Raw genomic sequence first — 23,583 nt, 5'->3', positions numbered from 1 at the left:
GAGGAAAAATTCAAATGCCCAGTGTGCATGAGGCCTTAAAATGTATAAAGAAAAGTCAATGGCAGTATTCTTTACCTTCTAGTTAAAAAGAGCCCCCCCCCCCCAGCGATACAACACAGACACCTGATAGTGTTGTTTTCTGCTAGTATGGGGGCAAGTACAGTCCACTGAATCCCATCATAGGCAGAGAGTTGGGCGACCAGCATTGCTGTACATATCAGCACTAAACCGCCAAGAGGACAGCAGGTTTGAAGGCATACAGATGACAAGCTGGTACAAGTCAGCTTTCTTTTAACAGAGTAACTCAGCTTGCCTATGTGGGTTTAGGACTGTCATTTATTAAACAAAAATGCCTGGAATCTGCTCTGTATTTAGTTATTTGCCTGGAGTTCCTTGCATAGCATAATTAACAGTACTACAAAATGACAACGGCATGACACATGAGCAAGGAATCCTGACGACTACCAGGTCTTAAACCAGTGCAAAAGTATCTGATAATGAATACTTTAAAAAGTGTCACCTTATACTGTGGTACTGCAGAACTAACTCGTGTTACATTAGGGCCTCATGCACATAACAACTGCCCTGGACGGTTTTCTTCTGGCAATGAGAAACACTTGACGCTGGCTAATGCGTGTACCATGTTTACCCGCATCAAGCGCTTGGACGTTTATTTACTTCACTGGCCAAAATAAAAATTTTATTCTGGCCACTGAAATGAAAAAAAAAAAAAACACCCGCCCAAGCACTAAACGCGCCTAGCATTAATACGTGTTTAGCTGCGTAATACAAATATATAAAAATGTGAAGCAACAACAATAAGTGACATAAGGTGTAAACATCATATAAAAATGATAGTGAACATAAACAAATGATCCTGACGAAGTCACGAGGTCACGTGACGCAACGCGTCGACGACATTAGCATGGTGACGTATTTCCGATGTGACACCATCTTGGAACACCTTTTGTTCATGCTCTACACCCAGTTCATTGGAACTACCTTGATACAAGCTACTGTAATGTGAGTTTGCATTTTGGCTTACTTTACATGCCAATAAAGCAGTATTACACTATGGAGATTGTGTTCTCTTCTTGTTATATGGGCATATGAGCGTTTGTGCTATGTAAGAGTACCGATATATCTGCTGACTGGTCCAGTGGAACATTGATACCATGATGACTGCCTGAACCACCTGGTTTTAGGAGCCATTACTCTGAGGGATCCAGAGGGGATCTTTATATGCTTTGTGACCCTGCAGGGTCGCGAAGTGGAGGTGAGAGGCCATTGCAGCCATTTTGGGATCACGTTGATGGTGTGCTGTTACCCACATCTTGCATGATCAGGAGGATTGCAGCACAGAACAATGGACTTATGACACCAATATTTATAATGACCATTTGTTTATGTTCACTATTTTGCACGGTGTATACACCTTTGATCCCTCTATAGGGATTCACCTGTCGTTGACTGTGTCCCAACCCGGGTACCAGGGGTCACAATTTTAATATCCCCATGTGGAGTGGGGTCACCATTGTGTATGTATCACCAGTTATGGCCCACTTTTAGGACCATTGTTATATGATGTTTACACCTTATGTCACTTATTATTATTGTTGTTGCTTCACATTTTAGCGTGTATCAATGGTATATTTGTATTACTCACTGCACCTATTGGTATAGGATTAGATGCTGGCAGCTCTCTAGTTATTTTATCAGCTTATACATAAGAGCGCAGGAGGATATTTCCGTTTTTACATGTTTAGCTGCGTTTACAGACATTTTTACTGTGTTTGACATTTTTCTGCCAAAACACTCTCTTGAATGCGATTCTTCTGCTTTCAGGAGAGACATTTTACTGCCTCTCAACTCTGCTCCTAAACAAATAATACCACTGCACAGAGCACGCAAATATAACATGTTCGTTAATTTATATTAACCACTTGCCCTCATGAGGATTTACCCCCCTTCCTGACCAGGCCATTTGTTGCATTAAGGCGCTGCGTTACTTTGACAATTGCGCGGTCATGCAACGCTGCACCCTAATGAAATTTACGTCCTTTTTCCCCCCACAAATTGAGCTTTCTTTGGGTGGCATTTGATTGCCTGTTCATTTTTTATTTTTTGCACTATTGAAAAAAAAAAAAAAGACTGACAATTTTGAGAAAAAAAACTATTATTTTTGACTTTTTGCTATTAGACATGTCCAGTAAAAAAATTTTAAAAATCAAATTTTGTCATAAATTTAGTCCAATTTAGTCCAAAATGTATTCTGCTACGTCTTTGCTAAAAAAAATCCCAATGCGTGTAAAATAATTGGTTTATGTGAAAGTTATAGCGCTTACAAATGGTGGTATATATACACTAGGATTTTTTTTAATTTTTACTAGTAATGGCAGCAATCAGTGACTTATAGCAGGACTGCGGCGGGCATTCTGACACTGGGGGGAACTGACTTGGCATCATTGACATTCCCAGTGACACCAATACAGTGATCAGTGCTAAAAAAACAAACAAAAAAACCACTGACACTGTACTAATGACACTGGGCAAGAAAGAGTGGGTTAACATGAGGGGCGATCAAAGGTTAACGCTGTGCTGTTTTACATAGTGCTGTGTCCGTGTGCTTAACTGTAAGCACACTGTGTGCATGAGCTGACAGGGAGGAGAACTGTTTTGTTTACAAACAGTTCTCCTCCCCGTTGGAGATGCTCGGCAATCACCGGTCGGGACCTGGTGATTGACAGCGGCACAGGTAGGGCGTGTGCCTCCTACCCGGAAATGCAAAATCACGTATATATACGCGTGATTTTGCACACCCCTGCCGCCCTGTAGCAGTATATCTGCTATAGGATGGTTGGGAAGCGGTAAAAAAAATTGACTTTAGTAACACTTTAATTGAACAAGCTGAAGTTAGAAGCTGATTGGCTACCATGCACACCTGCAACAAATTTTGCACTCTTTAGTAACTCTACCCCATAGGCTTTTATTGATTTGAAGCCAAATGCTCCAAGGCCAAATTGTAAAGTGCTGCGATCACATTCAGATTCTGTGCAATGTACAGAATAAAAAGCTAGCTGAGACTAGTATACATGCACAGATTTTTCCATTGATACTAAACAGCATGGGTGGAGGAATCTTCTCTACTGACTTTTGTATCCAGACACCCACGGCTGTTTGAATACCTGAACAGTGACTGCATCTGATAGAATGCAGTCGCTGTTCATCTGACACTTTTCTACAGATTCCTTCTATTTTCCAATCGAAAATAGCAGAGATAGCTGTTGCCAACTGAGCTACACACATCTTGAATTTTGAATGATTCAGCAGGAATATCGCCTTTGAATTTGCAGAAAATAACTTGTTTTTTTTTACTCAGGATCTTTCTGCCAGTAAGATCCGCCATACAAACATCAAGAAATGATTATGGCCCCTTTCACATGGGCATCATCGGTTCAGTCATGTTTTCGCTAAAGCTGGCCATAGAACTGGCAGAGATTCTAACTATGTTTGGGTAAGCTGAATGTATCCAAGTTGATCGATCGACCACCTTGGGTACAACCAGCCTGCTGGATTTTACATGTGATTATTGCTAGCGGCTATTATAGTCACTAGCAGTAACCTCTGTGTTCTCCCGGCAGGGATGGCACTCCCCACTGGGTGAACACCATGGCTCCTTGGGAGAGATTCCCCTGTGTTGATCGGGGAATCAAGCCATTTTCTTTCCTGCAACCCGTGGTCGCAGGATAAAAAAAAAAAAAAAAAAAAAAAAAATCGCTCCATCTATGGCTTGCTTAAGAAAAAAAAAAAACTCAGTTGACATCAGCTTAAATAAGTTAACATCCATCTTACATTTAGTTCTATTTATATTTGTTCTTCATCTATTAACATCGCTTTTTTGACCACTTCTGTTTTTTAAATGAAACAAAAATGCAGACTTGTTCCGTTTAAAAAAAAAAAAAAAAGGAGTGTAATGGATAAAAAAGACGAATCTAAATGGACGAAGTCCGTTTATATCCGTTTGCCTATAGGAATGCATTGCTGTCCGTTTTTCATTGACCAACAAATGGATGAAAAAAAAGACAGATGGAGCGCCTGTGTGAAAGAAGCCTATGTCTGTGTGCAAGAGGCATAAAGTGAACAGGATTTCTCCGGCTAGTTGAACATATTACAAAGGAAATCCTGGACCTATCAGTGTCATGGTTATGGATCCATACTTTAATGGTAGACAAAGACTTTCTGTATTTCAGTTTAGAGTGGATAACAGCAGGTTCTCAGTCTTCCCAGAATGCCTCTTATTTAACTTCATGATCCTCTTTTACTTGCCATTGTAATAGTTGTAGAAGGTATCCTGATACTGAGTTTAGGTAATCCAACCTACTGCTTTCCATCCAAAACTGAAATGTCAGGAATAAGATATAGATCACAAGTCTAGATTTTATTTATACATTTTACAAATCTAATGACCAGCGATCACTTCAGATCTACTGTATGAACAAGCTGAAGTTTTAGGAAATCAGGACTGTGACTTCACATATCTTTCCTAATGTACAAGCAAATATTAAGACATACATTTGATTTGGTAACAAGTGAACAGGCTTACTTTAATAACAAAATGCAAGGAGAAAATATGGTCAGTGACCTATGGCATGTGGATAAATGCAGTGAAATATCAAGGTATCTAAAATCTATTCTTAGTAAAGCTACATTTACACCTATTTGTTGTAGGGCATTACCCTGTGAAAAAACAGCTTTCTGCATGTTTGGCCAGTTTCCACCTAGCACATCTTTCATGGGGATGAATGGTGCCACATGTACAATGTGTGTTACGACACAACCCTGCAATCACAACGCATGAAACATGTAAAGGTGTACATGTAGTTAGTCACATTCAGCTAGGCTTGTTTTGTAAAGTTGAATATGTTTTGTAGCTTATCCAAGCCATTTCCTCAGTTCCTAGGGTGTCAGGTAGATACCCCAGCATTTAAATCCAAGCCTTAAGACACTTGTCTTGGACAACTTAAAGCAGAACTTCACCTTAAAAGGGGAAGTTGCACTTTATGCCCCCCCCCCCCTTCAATATCTACTTTTGGCACTTTTTTGGGAGGAAGCGGGTACCCTCACCCACCTCTGGCAGGATTGCTGCAGCAATCCACCGAACGTTCTCCCCCAACCTTCTGGGACATCACAGGTCCCAGAAGGCTGCGGGACCATACACAAAGTGCAGCGTGGCTCAGGCATGTGTAGGGAGCAGCAGGCTGTGACCCTGCAAGGAATCACAGCAGGCTGCCCACAGTAAACATGCTGGACCCAAAGGCTGGCAAAGAAGCGGTTCGGGTGAGTACAGCACTGAACCCCAGGACAGGTAAGTGTCCTTTTATTAAAAGTCAGCAGCTACAGTGTTAGTAGCTGCTGAATTTTATTTATTTTTCCAAACAGGCTGAAGAACCATTTTAAACACATCCCTGCTCTTGGACAATCAACATCTACACATTCCATGGTGGTTGGATTAAGGTGTCCTGTGTTGTAAATATGGGGTATCTTCCTGAGACTCACTGGAACTGAAGTGGCTTAGATAAGCTACAAAATATCTTCAATGTTACATTACAAATCCAATTGAATGTAACAGACTGCTACTACGTATACCATGACTTGGATAAAAGACATAGGGGTGTGCTTTAAAAAAAAAAAAGAAAAAGCGAAACTGCATTTACATGCATAGCTATTTTCTCTCCAGGTCAGATGTTCTTCATTCACAGGAATTGTGCAAATCAGGAAAATACTGCATTATAGCCACTAGATGGAGCTAGCAACCACAGTAAAGAAACATTTATTTCCTATGATCATCAGCACCATCTAGAGGACATAATGCAGTATTTTTCTGATTCTTATGCTTTTCTTATGAGTTAAAAACTTCCAACTTAAAAATAGCTTAACAATTGATTTTGCTGACATTTGCACAGAACGAATGCACAGGTTCTGTGAATTTTTTTTATTAATACACCCCATAGTGTAAATATAGCTTTGTCATTTAATACTTTAACAGGCATAACACACAGAACTGCACAATCCGTATTAAACAAACATACACATAAAAAAGAAAAAAAAAACATTTGAAGAATCAGATGGTGAAAATAAATGAGGCCTTTCTATCTTACATCCAATTCAGGCACATGAATAGGTACTGGAGCACAAAGCCCTGGGTGCAGCTGATACATTTCAATGGAGTTCCTTACCTTTGTATCGGTTATACAATTGTTCTAGTTTCTTTTTGTCTACTGTACTTTTCATTGACTCTTTGCAGTACAAGGCTGTGTTCTGGAAGTAGTTGTCTGTTGCCAGTTCTAGTTTCCAGTCATTCTGTGTTAAACAGTATATTGCAGTCCTTTCCCCAGCTTGGGTAAATGCCATAAACTGGCGCACCTTGTCCTTCTGAGACGATTTAAGTTTATGCTTTGGGATGCAAAAGAAGCAGCAGAAGTTGTTTGAGCATTGTACTTAGGCTTATTTTTATTTATTACAAAGATTTAGGTCTCTTGATGTGCGCATGCTTCATTTCAGTATTATGCGTCATATCAGCATAACGCGACAAAGCTTTGTTCTTCTCAGCTTAAACTGCCTTATCTGCAAACTCAAAAGGACAGCATCTATATACGTCTATCAAAAACAAACCAGACTTTGGTAAAGCATTATACTACATGTAAAGGCATCGTTACACAGCAAAGCACAACGTTCGCTACTGCTATCCAGTGGAGGAGAGGAATGATGTTCCAATGAACCTCACGGTACTGTTGGGTGTAATAGGTCTCATGCACAAAGGCGAATTAAAAAAATTCCGACCTACGCTGGATCTTTCTGCCACCAGATGGCAGAACAATCAAGCATAAAAAAACACCCGCTGGCTTTGGCGCATAATTATACCTGTTTACAGGCGTATGGCGTTTAGCAGCATATGCGCATAAACTCATTCTACTAACCAGAATATTCATTTATTCAAGCCACATTTACGCACGTGCATACGGAAATTATGTTTACAAGCTCCTCTCCAAACGTAGCTTTGGGGCATTTTTTTTTAATGCCTCTAAAGGCTGCTCTTCAAATATGTATCTAAACTCCTATTGAGCATGGGCACATAGGCCAACAATGAACTGAGTTTAGAGGCATAAAAAGAAAAATATATGATGGACATCTGTAAAAGCAGCGTTTTTTTTATGCCCGTGTGCATGAAGTCTAATGCAGGCCATAGACGGTTTGTATATCGGCCGATTTGTAGTCCGAAAAACAAAACATCGGTCGTTCTGTTGCCACCAATGATTGCGAAAATCGTCCGTTTTTCACAAATTTTCCAGAAAAGAAATGAGGAGGAACCGTGAAAATTGGCTGATGCCATTGCCCCAGTAACAGTATGAAAATCGGCTGATTATGCATTCAGACGAAAAATCGGCCAATAAACGAACTGTCTATGGCCTGCATAAAGCTCCGTCAGAAAAAGTACCCAAAATTTCCAAGAAAAGGCACATTTTGGTATGTATTCCCTGCTACGGATTGGAGATATGTTTCTCCGGGGTGGTTCCAAGGTCCCTGCTTTATGAACTTACCATTGTCATCAGCATGATCCCCAACAAGACATTACCAGCTTACTGATGCAACACCATACAGCCCAATTGAAGTCCAAGTGAAAATGACTAAAACGCATTTAGGACTCATTCACAAGGACGCAGAGGTCTGTACAGCTTGCAAAAGAGTCATGCTTATGTGACTGGGAGACAGGTGTTTGGTGCAGCATTGGCCAGTAGCCCGTTAAAAATCAATGACAGGCTGACATATGCAGCACTGTACAGATGTTCCCAAACAGCCAAGCCTTTACGTCTGTTCAAGGACAGATGCACAGCCCTGGACAGCCTATCACTGATTTTTTTTAACAGGCTGCTGACTGTGGCTGTATGGAACGCTTGTATCTGCATGCTGTACAAGCCTCTGCAATTGTGTGAATGAGCCCTTCAGTTCCATTAAACAGTAAGTAGTTAAAAGTCTTGGTGTTGGTTTACTTACTAAAGCAGCTTCAGCTCCTTTATTCAGTTCTCTTAGGTCTCATTGCACACAGCATACAACTTGCTGTGTTCAGATTCGTAATTTATACAGATCCGAATGCAGCAGTATTTTATACTATGGGTCCATTCACACTGGTCTTTTTTGGTTCACAATGCTTAGTTGCGTAAACTAAAATTAGAAACATCTGTGTTCAAAGTCCGTTGCTGACCTTTATCTACACTAAACCTCAAACGTTAACATGCATACAGCGTACAGCAGTGGTTGTCAATTTATGAGCTAAACTGACATTTAAATGCAGCCCCTGACATCACCAAAGGGCTGCACATAATGTTCACTATATGTAATGCTTGAGAGGACTGTCAGACACTGCAGACCTAATAGAGGGCCAGAGAGTGTAGACATGCTACATTCATGACTGGGGATCTGCTGCAGAAGACAATGTGAAACTGCAAACATGTTACACGAGGCTAGTAGAGATCAGTGCTATTACCCTAATCAATGATCCCTCTAAAAACTGCTGGGGTTTGAGGGCTGAACATCATATACTAAAAGGCCACAGGCTGAGTATCAGGGGTGTACAGTGTGAATGGATCTTATGTGCCAACCACCACAGCTCAGGGCTGACATGTAAACATCAATATTATTATTGATTATACATTATTTATATAGCGCCAAAAGGTTGCTCAGCGCTGTACATTATAGTGGGGGACAGTACATGAGACAATACAGTAACAAGACAAAACACGAGGGGTTCGAGGGTCCTACTCTTTCGAGCTTAAATCTCGGAGATAGTGGTGTTGTAATTGGAAAATGCCCTTGGTTGTACTCACTTTGAATGGCCAAAGGCCAAAGTATTTCTGCACCTGCGCCACTGCTGCTACTAACACTCTGTTGTTCATACTTTGTATGTTGGACGTGAAACGATCGTTCATGTAGTGGTGGTGCAAAATAATTTTGTTTTTTCTTGTTCAGAATGGCTTAAGCAGAGGCCATTCGGTGCTTGCGCTGCCACATGAATGACCTACAGTCAGGTCCATAAATATTGGGACATCGACACAATTCTAACATTTTTGGCTCTATACACCACCACAATGGATTTGAAATGAAACGAACAAGATGTGCTTTAACTGCAGACTGTCAGCTTTAATTTGAGGGTATTTACATCCAAATCAGGTGAACGGTGTAGGAATTACAACAGTTTGCATATGTGCCTCCCACTTGTTAATGGACCAAAAGTAATGGGACAGAATAATTATAAATCAAACTCACTTTTTAATACTTGGTTGCAAATCCTTTGCAGTCAATTACAGCCTGAAGTCTGGAATGCATAGACATCACCAGACGCTGGGTTTCATCCCTGGTGATGCTCTGCCAGGCCTCTACTGCAACTGTCTTCAGTTCCTGCTTGTTCTTGGGGCATTTTCCCTTCAGTTTTGTCTTCAGCAAGTGAAATGCATGCTCAATCGGATTCAGGTCAGGTGATTGACTTGGCCATTGCATAACATTCCACTTCTTTCCCTTAAAAAACTCTTTGGTTGCTTTTGCAGTATGCTTTGGGTCATTGTCCATCTGCACTGTGAAGCGGCATCCAATGAGTTCTGAAGCATTTGGCTGAATATGAGCAGATAATATTGCCCGAAACACTTCAGAATTCATCCTGCTGCTTTTGTCAGCAGTCACATCATCAATAAATACAAGAGAACCAGTTCCATTGGCAGCCATACATGCCCACGCCATGACACTACCACCACCATGCTTCACTGATGAGGTGGTATGCTTAGGATCATGAGCAGTTCCTTTCCTTCTCCAAACTCTTCTCTTCCCATCACTCTGGTACAAGTTGATCTTGGTCTCATCTGTCCATAGGATGTTGTTCCAGAACTGTGAAGGCTTTTTTAGATGTCGTTTGGCAAACTCTAATCTGGCCTTCCTGTTTTTGAGGCTCACCAATGGTTTACATCTTGCGGTGAACCCTCTCTATTCACTCTGGTGAAGTCTTCTCTTGATTGTTGACTGTGACACACATACACCTACCTCCTGGAGAGTGTTCTTGATCTGGCCAACTGTTGTGAAGGGTGTTTTCTTCACCAGGGAAAGAATTCTTCGGTCATCCACCACAGTTGTTTTCCGTGGTCTTCCGGGTCTTTTTGTGTTGCTGAGCTCACCGGTGCGTTCCTTCTTTTTAAGAATGTTCCAAACAGTTGTTTTGGCCACGCCTAATGTTTTTGCTATCTCTCTGATGGGTTTGTTTTGTTTTTTTCAGCCTAATGATGGCTTGCTTCACTGATAGTGACAGCTCTTTGGATCTCATCTTGAGAGTTGACAGCAACAGATTCCAAATGCAAATAGCACACTTGAAATGAACTCTGGACCTTTTATCTGCTCATTGTAATTGGGATAATGAGGGACTAACACACACTTGGCCATGGGACAGCTGAGAAGCCAATTGTCCCATTACTTTTGGTCCCCTAACAAGTGGGAGGCACATATGCAAACTGTTGTAATTCCTACACCGTTCACCTGATTTGGATGTAAATACCCTCAAATTAAAGCTGACAGTCTGCAGTTAAAGCACATTGTTTTCATTTCAAATCCATTGTGGTGGTGTATAGAGCCAAAAATGTTGGAATTGTGTCGATGTCCCAATATTTATGGACCTGACTGTATGTAAAATTAACGTCAGTGGTGTACAATGAACGCATTTTGCTCATAAAGATATAAGTGCTCGAGTTGAAATTAAATACAGCCCCCTTTTTATGCAGAAACTTTCTACCAGCAGGATCCTGCGTAAATAGTAAGCAGTGGTGTGCACAGTGTTTTTTAGCAGAGGATTACTGGGCTCTGTGTATGAGTGACAGTCTCACATGGTTTGTGCTGGGTCAGAGCTACATCTCTCCAACCAGCGGGGAGTTTGAGCACTGCTAATTGGAGGACAATAGCTCTGATTCCTCAGGGGGTGTACGGGACGTCTAACGGTCCTCAGCTGCAGATGACTGGCGGGGGCAGGCTGATTTAAAAGAGATGCCTTAATAATATACACTATATTACCAAAAGTATTGGGACACCCCTCCAGATCATTGAATTCAGCTGTTCCAATCACCTCCATGGCCAGAGGTGTATAAAATCAAGCACCTAGGCATGCAGACTGCTTCTACAAACATTTGTGAAAGAATGGGTCGCTCTAAGGAGTTCAGTGAATTCAAGCGTGGTACCGTGATAGGTTGCCACCTGTGCAATCAGTACATCCGTGAAATTTTCTTGCTACTAAATATTCCACGGTCAACTGTTAGTGGTATTATAACAAAGTGGAAGCAACTGGGAACAACAGCAAGTCAGCCACAAAGTGGTAGGCCACGTAATATGACAGAGTGGGGTCAGCACATGCTGAAGCACACAGAAGTTACCAACTGTCTGCAGAGTCAATAGCTTAAGATCTCCAAACTTCATGTGGCCTTCAGATTAGCACAACAGTGCATAGAGAGCATCATGGAATGGGTTTCCATGGACGAGCAGCAATGCAAAGTGTTGGATGGTGTAAAGCAGGTCACCACTGGACTCTAGAGCAGCGTAGACGTGTTCTCTGGAGTGATGAATCACGCTTCTCTGTCTGGCAATCCGATGGACCTGTCTGGGTTCGGTGGTTGCCAGGAGAACGGTACTTGCCTAACTGCATTGTGCCAAGTGTAAAGTTTGGTGGAGGGGGGATTTTGGTGTGCGGTTGTTTTTCAGGGACTGGGCTTGGCCCCTTAGTTCCAGTGAAGGGAACTCTTAAGGTGTCAGCATACCAAGGCATTTTGGACAATTTCTTGCTCCCAACTTTGTGGGAACAGTTTAGGAATGGCCCTTCCTGTTACAACATGACTGCTCACCAGTGCACAAAGCAAGGTCCATAAAGACATGGATGAGTGAGTTTGGGGTGGTGGAACTTGACTGGCCTGCCTAGAGTCCTGACCTTAACCTGATAGAACACCTTTGGGATGAATAAGAGCAGAGACTGTGAGCCAGGCCTTCTTGTCCGACATCAGTGCCTGACCTCCCAAATGCACTTCTGGAAGAATGGTCAAACATTCCCATAGACACACTCCTAAACCTTGTAGACAGCCTTCCCAGAAGAGTTGAAGCTGTTATAGCTGCAAAGGCTGGACCAGCTTATTATTGAACCCTACGGACTGGGATGCCATTAAAGCTCATATGCATGTAAAGGCAGGGGTCCCAATACTTTTGGCAATATAGTGTATGTATGTATATATATACACACACTTTATATTATTACATAAACTTAAGTTGGAATTTAAATAGCTGCCATATATTTAACGTGATATTAAACGCTCAGTTATTTTAGGCACTTTTAGTAGCTGATTTAATCACGTATCGAGTATGCAGATTCTGTATCTTTTAATCCTTGCCTATGTTCCTGTTTAAGTTGGTGCTATGAATACTGCCTCAAGTTTCTTGTTTCAGGGTGGCTCCTTTCTCTTGCAGCACCCTATGGAGTCACCTTTGCATAATTGTATTTCCCCACACTGTGTGCATCAACAGAAACACACATCCCTAGGAGTCTAGGATGGCAAGAAATTCCCCTACTCCCCCTGACCACTCTCTTATGCTAGACTCCACAGAAAGCAGCACTGAGAAAACCGGAGCCAGGAGCAATGAAAGTTGTAAACTGCTAGTGCTGGGGTAGGAATTTTACTAAATAGTTTACCGGAGGTTTATTTTATTGTGCTCAATGTGTTAAATTACAAAAATGCTGAGAGTTTAATACCACTTTAATATTTTTTGGAAGTATTTGGGTAAAAGACCAACAGCTTTTGTTTACTGTTTGTTTTCACCAAATACGATTACAAATCATTCAAATAACTTTAAATAAGGTATGAAGAAACATATTAATGGAAGTACTCAATCTCTGCTTCCTCCATGCCCTCCAATGTAAATACACAGCTTACAATAAACGATAGACATAGAGGCACGGTTATACTTGGAATGACAAGTCATAGTGCTTACATCTCCTTTCAAAGGTCTGTCAAATATAAAATCATTGTTCAGCATTTCCTTACCAGCAGCATTACTGAAAAAAAGAGTGACTTCTTCCAATCAGCACTATCCTATTGACATTGATTAAATGGTGAAGGGCGAATAGAATTTATTAGAACCTCACTATAGGTTTATGGGTAAGAATTTAAAGTAGAACTTATTTAGGATAAATGTGGAACGGTTACACCCAATGACAGGTTTTTATTGCTACTTCTCTCCCTGCTGGTATGTATTGTCTATGCCGTTTTCAGGGACAATAGTCACCGAGCCACATACACCAAAAAAACATTTTTTTCAGTACAGATGGAAGAGTTAAATCTAAACTCTGAGCTGTTATACAGTAAAAAGAGCGAGAATTGTATTTAAATGCAACTAGTGTGAATATCTGAATTTTACTTGAGTACTATAGTATTCCCTGGTACAGCAGCACTCAGACTGAGAGAGAGAGGGGCAGTACCTGGGGCCAGTTAGATGTCTGGCATGCCGATGGGCTAACAAGAAACATGTTAATAGGAGGAGACAGCAGGGGCTGAACAGAAATATGACCTCCTCAGTCACTGTCCATTCACAGGCTTGTAACAGCAGTAGAGAATATTTAGATCAGCAGACTGTCTGTACTGTCTGACAGAGCTGTGTAAATCCAAGGTTAGGGCAGACAGAAACACATAGCTTCATAAATAAAACAGCTTTCATATTATTATTATTATACAGGATTTATATAGCACCAACAGTTTACGCAGCGCTTTACAACAAGAGGGCAGACGGTACAATTACAATACAATTTAATACAGTGGGAATCAAAGTATGTATTTTATTGGTGTAAATAGCGGCTTAACTTTGGAAACCTCATCCAGTTACTGCTTTTTGGGTTCTGTGGAATTCCAGCATCAGACACAATGACTGGAAGTGAGAGAAAATCTCCTTAATTGAGACAGGAAAAGCAAAAACAAAACCTGATCTAATGCTATGTCGAGCCAACACTAAGTGCCTGGTCATACCGTGTGATTTCAGGTGCAATTTGCGGATTAAAAATCTGAAATCACATCTAATGAATGTGAATGTCGATGTCTTAAAATGTGCAAATTTGCTGCAGCATGAGTTCTAAAGTAGTTCTTGCATTACTTTTCCTGCAGTTTTGTTGACACTATTGTAACTCCCTCCTCATTGGCCTACCTTATTGCAGGCTAACCCCCTCCAGTCTATCATGGACGCTGCTGCCAGACTCATCCACCTTACTAACCGTTCTGTATCTGCCACCCCTCTCTGCCAATCCCTCCACTGGCTCCCAGTTGCCCAACGGATAAAATTCAAAACATTAACCATAACATATAAAGCCGTCCACAACACTGCCCCAAATTACATAACCGATCTTATCTCTAAATATCACCCAAACCGTACTCTCTGCTCCTCGCAAGACCTCCTACTCTCTAGCTCCCTTATCTCCTCCACCCATGGTTGTCTCCAAGACTTTTCCAGGGCGTCACCCATCCTCTGGAACTCCCTACCCCAATCTATCAGACTATCGCCTACTCTACTGACTTTTAGGTGATCACTGAAAACCTATCTCTTCAGGAAAGCCTATCCTGCCCTCTACTAATACTGGATTCCTCCACTCTTCCAACCACTCCATCCTCCATAGTTATTACCTATTGTACCATTAACCCCTCCCTCCTAGATTGTAAGCTCCAAGGAGCAGGGCCCTCAAATCCCTCTTGTATTGAACTGTATTGTTGCTGTATTGTCTCCCACTATAATGTAAAGCGCTGAGCAAACTGTTGGTGCTATATAAATCCTGTATAATAATAATAATAATAATAATGATTTCACATACACAGAATATAATGGAAATTGCAAGAAATCATTGAAAAACTTCACAAGTGGCAATAAAGTCTTCAGAAATTGCACATAAATCGCAGCGGTGTGACCGGTGACTAAACAAAACAACTAGCCATGGTTCACACCAGTGAAGCTTTAAAAACACGCTACTTCAGCGCAATTTTAAAGCCGCAGATCAGTGCAATTTGAAGCTCTGATTTCATTGCAGCCTGCCACTTCACTGAACAGAAGTCTATGCAAGTCACAATGAAATCGGAAAAAAGTAGTGCAGGAACCTTTTTTAGAGTTCCAGAGCCAGAAATGGGGTGTGACTTGTCATGCATAGCAAATCGCATAACAAATCGCACCGGTGTGAACCAGGGCTTAGCCTAACTTTGAAATAGGTTTCTGCACTACTTTTTTCCCGATTTTAATCCGACTTGCTAAATTAAATTAAGCCGCAAGCTGCAATGAAATCAGAGGTGCAAATTGCACTGCTCTGCAGCTTTAAAATCATGCCCAAGTAGCGAGATTTCAAAGCCGCACTGGTGTGAACCAGGACTAATGCAGGCCATAGATGGGTCGAAAATCCGATTTTTTGGCCCAAAAAAGAAAATCGGCCGATTTTCGCACCGTTAATGGGTTAATTTGTCAGCCGTTTTTCTGGATTTTGGCACATTTTTTTTATCGTTAAAGTTGGAAATAAATTGTCCGATTTTGGAAAAAGAAGAAGAAGAAGAAAGAAGAAGAATTCCAGTCCACTATTATATTTGACATGAAAAAGTATTGCGGTTGCAACAATGTATCTATTTGTATCCGAATAAAAACATCTGTATCTGAAATGGATACAAATAGATACAATGTTGCAACCGCTATACTTTTTAATGTCAAATATAATAGCGGAGCTCTCTGCAGGGACAGAAGTAAATAAATGCCGGCTGTAGACGGGATGAAAATCGGACGATTTTTTTTACCGTTGGTGGTAACATCGGCCTATTGAACGACCGATTTTTTGTTTTTTAAAACGACTGGTTTTCGACTCATCTATGGCCTGCATTAGCCTCAGTTAGGCCTCTTTCACACTGCTACCTGTTTTTTACAGCAAAAGTGCTGTCTGTTTATTTACATTTTTTTATTGTTGAATGGCGATTCTGTATTTGCTCTGCAACTGTGAGCCAATCAGTCGGCCCGTGGATGTGGAATGGCTGGCATGGCAAGAGAACACACAGAATAATAAGGGCCCATTCACATTGGTGCATTATGGTATCACATGGTAAAATGCAATATGTTGCTGCAAAACATGGTCAGTGGAACATGGTTAGCAGTGTGTTATCATCCATACTAAACGGAATTGAAAATGAATCAGTTGCCTCAAAGCGAAACTCTGGGAATTAAATAAAATGTACCCTTCCAGTGTAACACCCCGGCAAGGATTAAATGCTCATTTAGTATAGGGGTAGTTATATTGGTTACCCTATCCCTCGCTCTAGTGCTGTTCTCTTCTTCCCAAAGCTCCAGACTGTGAGTGGACTCTCTGCTTCATCTTGTGCAGTGAAGGGCTATTGACCATGCATTGGTCATGAGGAGGCGAACATACAACTGTGACCCGAATCGCCTTAGAGAGACAGCAGCGCTGAATCATTCGCACAGCAGGATGGGACCCAGCTGATGCCAAGATCAAGTAAGTATCACACCTTATAAATGCTCCCCTAGACTAAAAGAACATTTAACCCTTGCAGTAGGGCCCATGTTGCCTAATTCCTGGAGTACAGCTTTAACGCATGTTAATGCAATGCATAATGTAAGGGTTTGTTCACCTCATCCTGCATACGAAAAAAAATGCAAGTTACCAGTTTACTTTTTTTTTTTCATTTTAAATTTACTTTATTGAAATGTCAAAACATGGTGACATATGGTCTGATGAGCTGCCCTGTGTACAAATGCAGACATGTTGCATTTTTCTGCATTTTACACCATTGCACAATCTTTTTCTATGAGTGCTGGCGTTGACCCTGCGTTGTTCTATGTAGCTCAACTGATATGATGTGAATGAGCCCTTATGGCACATTCACAAAGGGGCTCGGCCCCATATAGTGCGAAGGGCCATTTGTTTACTTTTCTGTCCTAGAGCTTAGCTGCATGCAGGCAACCCATATTGGTAAATTTACATGCATGGGCTGTAGAGTCGCCTGTACCATCTGAGTTTGTCAGGTATGCAGGGACAGATGCACGGACGTAAATCCTGTGCATTTAGAGTCGTGCAACCGTCCTGCCAAACTCAGCTGTGTGGGAGAGGCTGTACAGTAGGAGGTGAATGTTCATTTACTAATATGTGCTATCTACACCCTACTCAAAGCTAGTACAGAAAAGAAAACAAAGGGTCCTTCACACTATATGGAGCTGAGCACCCATGTGAATGAGCCCTAAGGCTCCATGCACACTGGCTCCAAAAACACTGCTCCTAGAGGAGTTTAGCATTTTGCCTGTAAAAGCAACTAATGTTAACCTATGTGTTCATGCACATTAGGTAGTCTAGAGGAGGTTTTTAAGCTCAGCGTTTAGAGGCAGGAAAAAAACCCTTTTGTTTTGTGCTTTTGAGAGCGTTTTTTTTCTGCCAGAAAAAAAAAAGTTAAACACCCCTAAACGCTAGTACAAAAAAAATGCTTGAAGTTAGTGTTTTTTTTCTGCCAAGAGCGCTGCACTGGCAGTTATTTTAAGCCCAGTGTACATGGAGCCTAAAACTCAGCTGTCAAGAGGACTTCAGACAGTGTTTTATTTTTTATTTTGAATATAAAAAAAAAATTAATGCTTACTTAAAAACAAACAATGTAATTAATTAATTATGTTGCCCATAAAAACCAAACTGAGTGTATGCTTTTAGCCCTAGTTCACTGGATCTGACTTTGAAATTGTGCGTCTTCACTTAGTTGTATGGCAGTGTGACTTTGGGTGCAACTTCATAGACATCTGTGCAATTTCACGCACCCCAAATCAGGAAAAGTAGTGCAGGAACTACTTTTCTAATTGGTGCAACTCCATCGAAGTCCATTGCCGATCGCTGCATGTGATTGGTCATGTGATTGCGATGTGATCAGTGTGAACTAGGGCTTAAAGCAGAACTACACCCCAAAAGGGAAATTCTGCTTTTCTGCCTGCTCCCTCCCTCCTCTGCCACTTCTGGAAATGTTTTTTTTTCTGTCAAAACCAGGTATCTGCCTACACTTCTGCCCAGACTGCCTAGGGCAATCCAAAAAGAAATTCCACCTCAACATCCCCCCCACCTTTGCTTGCAGCCTTCTGGGACATGTCACAGGTCCCAGAAGCAGCTGTGGGACCATTCACAAAGTGCAACACGGTTCGCACATGTGAGGCAGGAAGCTGACTGTGAAGCTGAAGGTAAACATGCTAGCACTGAGGACCTGGAGGCTGGTGAAGAACTGTCCCAGGTGAGGACAGTGCTGTATCCCTGGACAGGTAAGTGTCCTTATATTAAAAGTCAGCAGTTACAGTATTTGTAGCTGCTTGCTTTTCATTTTTTTGTGGGGGAAAGACTGAATTGCGTCTTTAAACCTCAAAAACAAAAAAAATGTAGCACACTGCAGATTACTAGTCCTCAGATGTGGTAAGTGCATTGGTTCAATGGTCAATATACTGTAAGGCTAGGTTCACACCTATGCAGTTTGCGTTTGATCTGTTTCTGCAGTGATTTTTGCAGTGTGTTTTTGCACATGCGTTTTTTTTCCAACTTGTTGCTGGGCAGATTAAAACGCATCAAAAACACGTAAAAAAACGCACTACATTATTTTCTGAAGCGTCTCTACTGAAGTCTATTGAACCAAAAACACAACGTTTTGCGTTGAAAAAAGTCCCTGACCTTTTCCAAAAAAAACATATCGGGTGAAAACGCGGAGATGTGAACCTGGAAATCATGTTAAATGGACTGCTGTGCGCTTCTGCAAAACACAATGGAAAACGCATAGGTGTGAACCTAGCCTAAGTAATTACGCTATTGTTTTAATTTCCCTATAAATAGCACCCATATATGTGAACATTCTGGAAAGTACTCTTTTTCTCTAACCATTACCTTCATAAATACAGCACGCTGATATAACACATCTTACGGGGGGGTTGGTAGTAGTCACAGCATTTTAAAAACAACTAGTAAAGTGACCACAAAAAAGAAAGTGTCTGTATATAAAGACAAGAGAGACACAGAATGAGAACTAGTCGCTCCACCCCGTGATCCCAGCGCAGCAAATAACAGCTTATGAAGTGACAGTGATCCCTACCTGTCTGCTCTGACTGGCAGCAGTGCTCTCACATATAATATATGCAGACAACCTGGAAGTATAGGGTGATGAAAGGGGCATAGCCATGTCCTCTACACACACCTACACGGCCTCCCTAAAAAGGCAACATGAGTGCTGCCTGTGTGTGCTCTCAAAATACCAGCAACCCCACCTCCTGCTGTCCCTGCTCTGCCGCCTGCCTGGCCTGTGTCACACACAAACCTCTCACACAGCTACAGCCTGCCCCCATCACAGTGGACGGCTATTTCCGAATAGAAGGACTGCTGCTCTTCTGTCACACGATGGCCCCCGGCAACAAAATCTAATCACCAATTTCATTGTGGACACTCGAATATTATTATGGCAATGCATCAACAAAGAACAGAAATGCCCTGATTAGCTGATAGTTAAGGGCTCATTCACACCAGCCTGCACGCTAAATCGCTAGGTGCAATGGGATACATTGTTACAAAGCATTTCTTTTTATTTTTTTTAAGTGCCACAACATGACACTTCATTCAGATCTATGCAACGCACTGTGGTGCCATATGTGGTGAGTTGCGCTGTGTACAAATGCAGCGCACTGCGCCTCACCACGGTGCGGAAGTGTGACTAGGGTACACAGAAAACAAAGGAGCCCTAAAAGGTAAAAACGTAGCCTTTTTTTTTTTAAAGAAAGGACAACTTAATTAATGTACATGGTTAGCACTTCCGCCTGGCAGTACCAGGGTTCAAATCCCAGCCACGGCACCTCCTGCCTGGAGTTTGCATGTTCTCCCTGTGCCTGTGTGGGTTTCCTCCGCATACTCCAGTTTCCTCACACACTTCAAAGACATGCTGGTAGGTTAATTGGACCCTGTCTAAATTGGCCCTAGTATGTGTATGTATGAATGTAAATTAGGGACTTTAGATTGTACGCTCCTTGAGGGTTAGGGACTGATGTGAATGTACAATATATATATTTAAAGTGCTGCGTAAATTGACAGCGCTGTATTAAGTACCTGAAATAAAATCTCTACTGCCTGTCTGTAATATTCATTAAATATTTATTGCAGCACAGTGGCTAAATGGTTAGCACTTCTGCCTGGCAGTACTAGTGTCATTGGTTCGAATCCCAACCACGGCACCACCTGCCTGGAGTTTGCATGTTCTCCCTGTGCCTGCGTGGGTTTCCTCCGGGTACCCGGTTTCCTCCCACACTCCAAAGCCATGCTGGTAGGTTAATTGGCTCCTGTCTAAATTGTCCCTAGTATGTGTATGTATGAATGTGAGTTAGGGAACTTAGATTGTACACCCCTTGAGGGTTAGGGACTGATGTGAATGTACAATATATATGTGTAAAGTGCTGTGTAAATTGACGGCGCTATATAAGTACCTGAAATAAATGAATAAATATTGGTGGCCCTGCAGCTATTAATCTATACTACAAGTCCCAGCAAGCCACTACAGCCTGAGCTTGGTCTGTAGATCTCCTGCAGTTTATGGGTTGCATACTAAACATACATTGAACTGTTCAGAAATTTGCAGCCAAGTTCACACTAAGTCCTGGTTCACACCAGTGTGACGTAACGGTTCAGAGTCACATCCCATTTGCGGCAATGTAACCGTACAAGTCGATGCGACTTTTAAAAAGATACTGCACTATTTATGTACGACTTCACTGTGACTTGCATTGACATATGTTAACCACTTGCCCTCCAGAGGATTTACCCCCCTTCCTGACCAGGCCATTTTTTGCGTTACGGTACTGTGTTACTTTGACTGACAATTGCGCGGTCATGCAGTGCTGCACCCACATGAAATTTATGGCCTTTTTTCTCCCACAAATAGAGCTTTCTTTCAGTGGTATTTGATCGCCTCTGCGGTTTTTATTTTTTGCGTTATAAACAAAAAAGACTGACAGTTTTGAGAAAGAAAAACAATATTTTTGACTTTTTGCTATTAAACATGCCCAATAAGAAAATGTAAAAAATCTAATTTTGTCATAAATTTAAGGCAAAATGTATTCTGCTACATGTCTTTGCTAAAAAAAAAATCACAATACATGTAAATTAATTGGTTTACGTGAAAGTTCTAGCGTTTACAAATTGCGGTATCTAATACTGGAATTTTTTTTTTAACAAGTAATAGCGGTGATCAGCGACTTATAGCAGGACTGCGGCAGGTATACTAACACTGGGGGGGGGGGGGGGGGGGACTGACTTGTCTCTGACATCCCCAGTGACACCAACACAGTGATCAGGGTAAAAAGCACTGAAACTGTACTAATGGCACCAGGCAGGAAGGGGTTAACATGTGGGTCGATAAAAGGGTTAACTGTGTGCTGTTTCACAATATGCTGTGAGTGCTTTCAACTGTAAGCACAATGCTTGGTATGGCTCTGCAGGAGCTGACAGGGAAGAGACCTGTATTGTTTACATACAGTTCTCTCCCCATCAGTAATAATTGGCGATCACCGGGTGCTGGCTAGTAATCACCGTCCGGGACCTGGTGATTGACAGCCGAGGCCGTGAATGGCGGCGCAGGTAGCCCTACCCGGAACTGCAAAATTATGTATATATATATATGATATTTTGCACACCCAAGCTGCCTTATAGCAGTATTTCTGCTATAGGGTGGATGGGAAGTGGTTAAATGAAGTTGCACAGAATGTCAGCAAGCCGCAATGAAATCGCACTGAATAGTTGGCTTTGAAGTCACGCTGATGTGAACCAGGGCTAAAAAGAAATTTGTGGTGGTGTAGCTAAGCAACCACTGTTAGGCGTTCATCCTGTCGATGCTTGAATGTTTGTTTTTTTCTCCTTCTGCCAAATGGCAACTTACAATGGAACTATTGTCACAACCCCAAAGCATCTGGCTTGCGGTTTTGGCAGCCCCTATTTACTTAAATTGTACCGCAAGCCTGTCACCAACCCGTGGAGTTCAGTGAGTGACCAACCGACTTTTTTTACTGCCCCCCAAGTTGACCATGTGAAAGAGGCCTAACTGTTCTATGCAAAACCTCTCAGCAAGAGCCAAACAAGACCAGTAAAGTGTACCAACCTCCCTTAGCAGCAGGCTAAAGCAAATGCCAGACATGTTAATTAAATATGTTGGCTGAAGAATCTTCTACTTTGAACACTCTTCCAAGAATGTTGGGTGCCTGGTCCCTTTCTGCATACTGTAGTTCCATTCATTGACTCCTACATCACTACTGGCTTCTGTAGGTGACAGAAGATTAAACCACAGAACGCTGAGGGGCCCCATGTATCAGACACACCCATAAGTGGCGGATACTGAAGATTCTAAGGCATAAGTGTTGGACAGTCAAGTATTAAATATTTTTTTTTATAGGCAGGCCTTAGACCTCACTCACACGGCCAAATCGGCCATAGCATGGCAAGTATACCTGCAACCGGGATCCCAGGTGTTGTGATCAGTGGCAGTTGCTCAGTCTGTACAAATGAATGACAGGCTGATAGAAAGCTGTAAGCATGCATCCACACATCCTGCAGTTAGGAACAGATGTCTGCCCTGTGATGCAGTCTATCGGCAGACATCTGTCCTTAACCGCAGACTAACCACTGTATGTGCAGATACTTGCTTACAGCCATGGACAGTCTACATCCTATCAGCCTGTCATTCAGTTGAGGGCTGCCCTTGCTGATCGTCTTCAGAAATCCTACCTGCCTGAACAAATCCAGCCGTGAAATGTTGGCGTCAATGACTTACAACAAGCATGCAGCAAATGAAAGTGAGAGATAAGGCAGAATTCCTTATCTCTGTCTAGCTCAGTGACTGTATTGAGGCATCAGCACAAAACCATGCAACTAACCTTTTCAGAAGCAGAGTTCATATTTCTGCCTAGATAGGTGAACTGAAAAGCAAAGTCCACCGTTGGTACCATGTTTTATGTTACACCCTTATGGCCACATGCCCCAGCACCCCACTTGCCTGAATTGTGGGGAATTTCTTCTTGGAGCATCCCGTATTCTTTTGAACTTGGTGTGGCTCTGCCTGCACAGCCACACCATCTTATCACAGGGATCGGTGAATGGAAAGACTACAAGTCCTATCTGCCACTGTGATTCGGTAGATCTACATGAAGCACAAGTGAGGTGACATCACTGCACCTGTAGTCCAGTGTTTACTTCCTCTTGCTCAATAACAAAAGGTCTATACCGCCATACAGACCTGGGGCTGGAGGAAGAGTTTGAAGGTATCTCTGCGTTACATCACTGATGTACTAATCGTGGCTGCAATGCAAACATTTAGCAAATGCACATTTTATTTTATTAGTGCAGGTGCATATATTGCTTGGAAAAGGTGGACTATGCCTTTAAGCAGCTCTGATATTGCTCATCTACTTGTAGAGCCAGTCACTATTGGACTTAAAAACATAAACATTTTGTTC

General features: G+C 41.9%; 1 protein-coding gene across 3 annotated transcripts in view; it reads right to left on the bottom strand.

The window, feature by feature from the left end:
• The window catches only part of DCUN1D2 (defective in cullin neddylation 1 domain containing 2), a 47,567-nt gene that overhangs the window by 14,300 nt on the left and 9,684 nt on the right, over positions 1–23,583 (bottom strand). For 2 of the 3 annotated variants that reach the window (XM_089693545.1, XM_089693546.1), the window contains exon 2: positions 6,237–6,453. In XM_089693545.1, the coding sequence (XP_089549671.1) occupies positions 6,237–6,453 (217 nt within the window). Of the gene's footprint in view, positions 1–6,236; positions 6,454–19,190; positions 19,335–23,583 lie in introns of those variants that run through there. The other variant, XM_089693543.1, reaches the window with a different exon arrangement.

The sequence above is a fragment of the Staurois parvus genome, unplaced genomic scaffold (assembly GCF_062004578.1).
Source record: "Staurois parvus isolate SC_StPar_1 unplaced genomic scaffold, SC_StPar_1.0 ptg000634l, whole genome shotgun sequence".
Lineage (NCBI taxonomy): Eukaryota > Metazoa > Chordata > Amphibia > Anura > Ranidae > Staurois > Staurois parvus.
The sequence above is the reverse complement of the archived record's forward strand: the minus strand, read 5'-3'. Positions and strand labels throughout refer to the sequence as shown.